The sequence below is a fragment of the Protobothrops mucrosquamatus genome, unplaced genomic scaffold (assembly GCF_001527695.2).
Source record: "Protobothrops mucrosquamatus isolate PMUCROS unplaced genomic scaffold, P.Mucros_1.0 scaffold2320, whole genome shotgun sequence".
Classification (NCBI taxonomy): Eukaryota; Metazoa; Chordata; class Lepidosauria; order Squamata; family Viperidae; genus Protobothrops; species Protobothrops mucrosquamatus.
Genome location: NW_015388404.1, coordinates 85882 through 87936, shown reverse-complemented (window position 1 = coordinate 87936; position 2055 = coordinate 85882). Strand labels below are relative to the sequence as shown.

The window sequence follows — 2055 nt, the reverse complement described above, 5'->3', positions numbered from 1 at the left end:
GATGTTAAGTAACAGACAAACTGGCTCCCAGTGGACATCGGCCCCTCATCTCCCACACCCACCCACTCGCCCGCCCGCCCGCCCTGTGAATTCCGTGACCTCAGGGTACACCAGTACCGTTCATAATCTGGATAAGTGCTGTACACACAACCATTAGTTACAATATTGGTCCAGTCACTTTTTTTTTTGGTTAAATAAATAGGTACGATTACGGGGCATCCATAAATTACTTTAAGGGGGGGGGAGCCTGCGTCCCCGAGAGTCTTTTGCGACTAGAAGGATGCCCCCAGCGTCTTCCGCTGAAGTCTGGTTTTTAAAAACAAAAATTAGAAAGTCACTTTCTAGCAGCACTCGGCAGGTCCACGTTGTGAGGTTGAGAGCGGAGAGCGGCCTCTTCTTGCCCACCGCGAGCGGGAGGTTGGAGAGGGGGGCTCCTCTTACGTGGAGGTGGGAGAGTCCATGGTGGAGAGGATGCGCACGATCTCGGCCCGCTGGGTGGGCGATATGTGCTGGGTCATGTGGACGATGGAATCCATGGCTATCTCTGGGTTAGCCTGGACCAAGCTAGGAAAAGGAAAAAGAGAAATAATGACCTCAGAAGGGGTAGACCGTTCCGTTTGGGGAGCCTGGCTCTGTACAGGTGGTCCTCGACTTACAACGACAATCGGGACCAGACTTTCCATTGCTAAGCAAGGCGGTTGCTAAATGAGCCGCACCCAATTTTACAACCTTTTGGCCATGATGGTTAAGCAAATCACTGCAGTTAAGAGAATCACATGGTGGTTAAGTGACTCTGGCTTGTCCAATTGACTTTGACTGCCAGAATCTAGCTGGGAAGGAAGGTTGCAAATGGTGATTCCCGTGGGATGCCACAACTGTCACAAAGACATGCCAGTTTCCAAGCGCCTGCCTTTTGATCACATGACCGTGGGGCTATTGCAACAGTCATGAATGTGGGGACCAGTTCTATGTCACTCTTTTCAATGCCGTTGTAACTGAGAACAATCACTCAACGAATGGCTGTAACTTGAGGACTTCCTGTAGGTCTAGCACAGTTCATAGCAAAGCAAGGTGGAGGCCCCAGCGATTAGGTTCAAAAGTTTCCGAAGGTGTATGCTGGAAGTAGAGATACACAAGAGAAACCATACCAGTTCTCTTTCATATTTATTATTCAAAATTCATCAACTCTGCAGGTTTCTTGTGGCCAGCAAGTCCAAAATACAGGTAGTCCTCCACTTAGGACCCCAATTGAGCCCAACATTTGCGTTGCTAAGGGAGACAGTTAAGTGACTTTTGCCCGACTTTTAAGACTTTTCTTGCCACGGTTGCTAAGTGAGAATCTGGCTTCCTCCATCGACTTCGCTTGTCATAAGGTCGCCAAAGGGGATTGCACGATCCCGGGGGATGCTGTGGCCGTCATAAATATAATGGAAGAGGAAGCACCTGAGCGTTGCTTTCTTACCTTCGTATCTGTTTGAGTATGTAGTCCCTGGAAATGTATTTGATGTTCTCGTCAACCACTGAGCGGACCCCTTCTTCCTCCACCAGCTGTTTCTCCAGCCACTCCACCAGGTCCTTGTTGTTGTCCCACAAGTAGGCCTGCCCAAAAAAAAAACAACTAGAGCTGTTGACCGGCTTAAGGAAGGCCTGAATTAGGGAGCAGAGGACTCAATGTGCTTGCAAAGAATTCAACCTCAGCTCCCAAAGAGGCCTGGATGGAGTCTGGAGGACCTGTGGTCTTGACAAAGCTGAACTTCATAAAAAAAAACACCCCTCTTATGTCTTCAGACAAGACTCCGCTCCATTTTTGCTGGGTATTATGGAAAATTTGGATAAAAAAGAAATGGAATTGATGTTGAATTTGATAACTGCTGCGAGGTTATTAATAGCTCAATGTTGGAAAACGGATCGTTTGCCTACTATAGAGGATTGGGCATTTAAAGTTTCAAATTTAGCAGAAATGGCTAAGATTTCAGCCTATGTGAAGGATTACTCACAAGAAAGATATATACTGGTTTGGAGAAGATGGATAGATTATATAGAAAAGAAATATGG

The 2055-nt window shown here is 47.2% G+C and overlaps 1 protein-coding gene across 1 annotated transcript in view; it reads right to left on the bottom strand.

Moving 5' to 3' along the window:
* Nucleotides 1–437: 437 nt before the first annotated feature.
* LOC107295364 (acetyl-CoA carboxylase-like) overlaps nucleotides 438–2055 on the bottom strand; it is an 87052-nt gene continuing 85434 nt past the window's right edge. Inside the window, exons 12-13 of the mRNA XM_015824677.1 lie at nucleotides 1463–1599; nucleotides 438–564 (exon numbers count right to left, since the gene is read on the bottom strand). Coding sequence (XP_015680163.1) covers nucleotides 438–564; nucleotides 1463–1599 — 264 coding nt within the window. The remainder of the gene's footprint in view (nucleotides 565–1462; nucleotides 1600–2055) is intronic.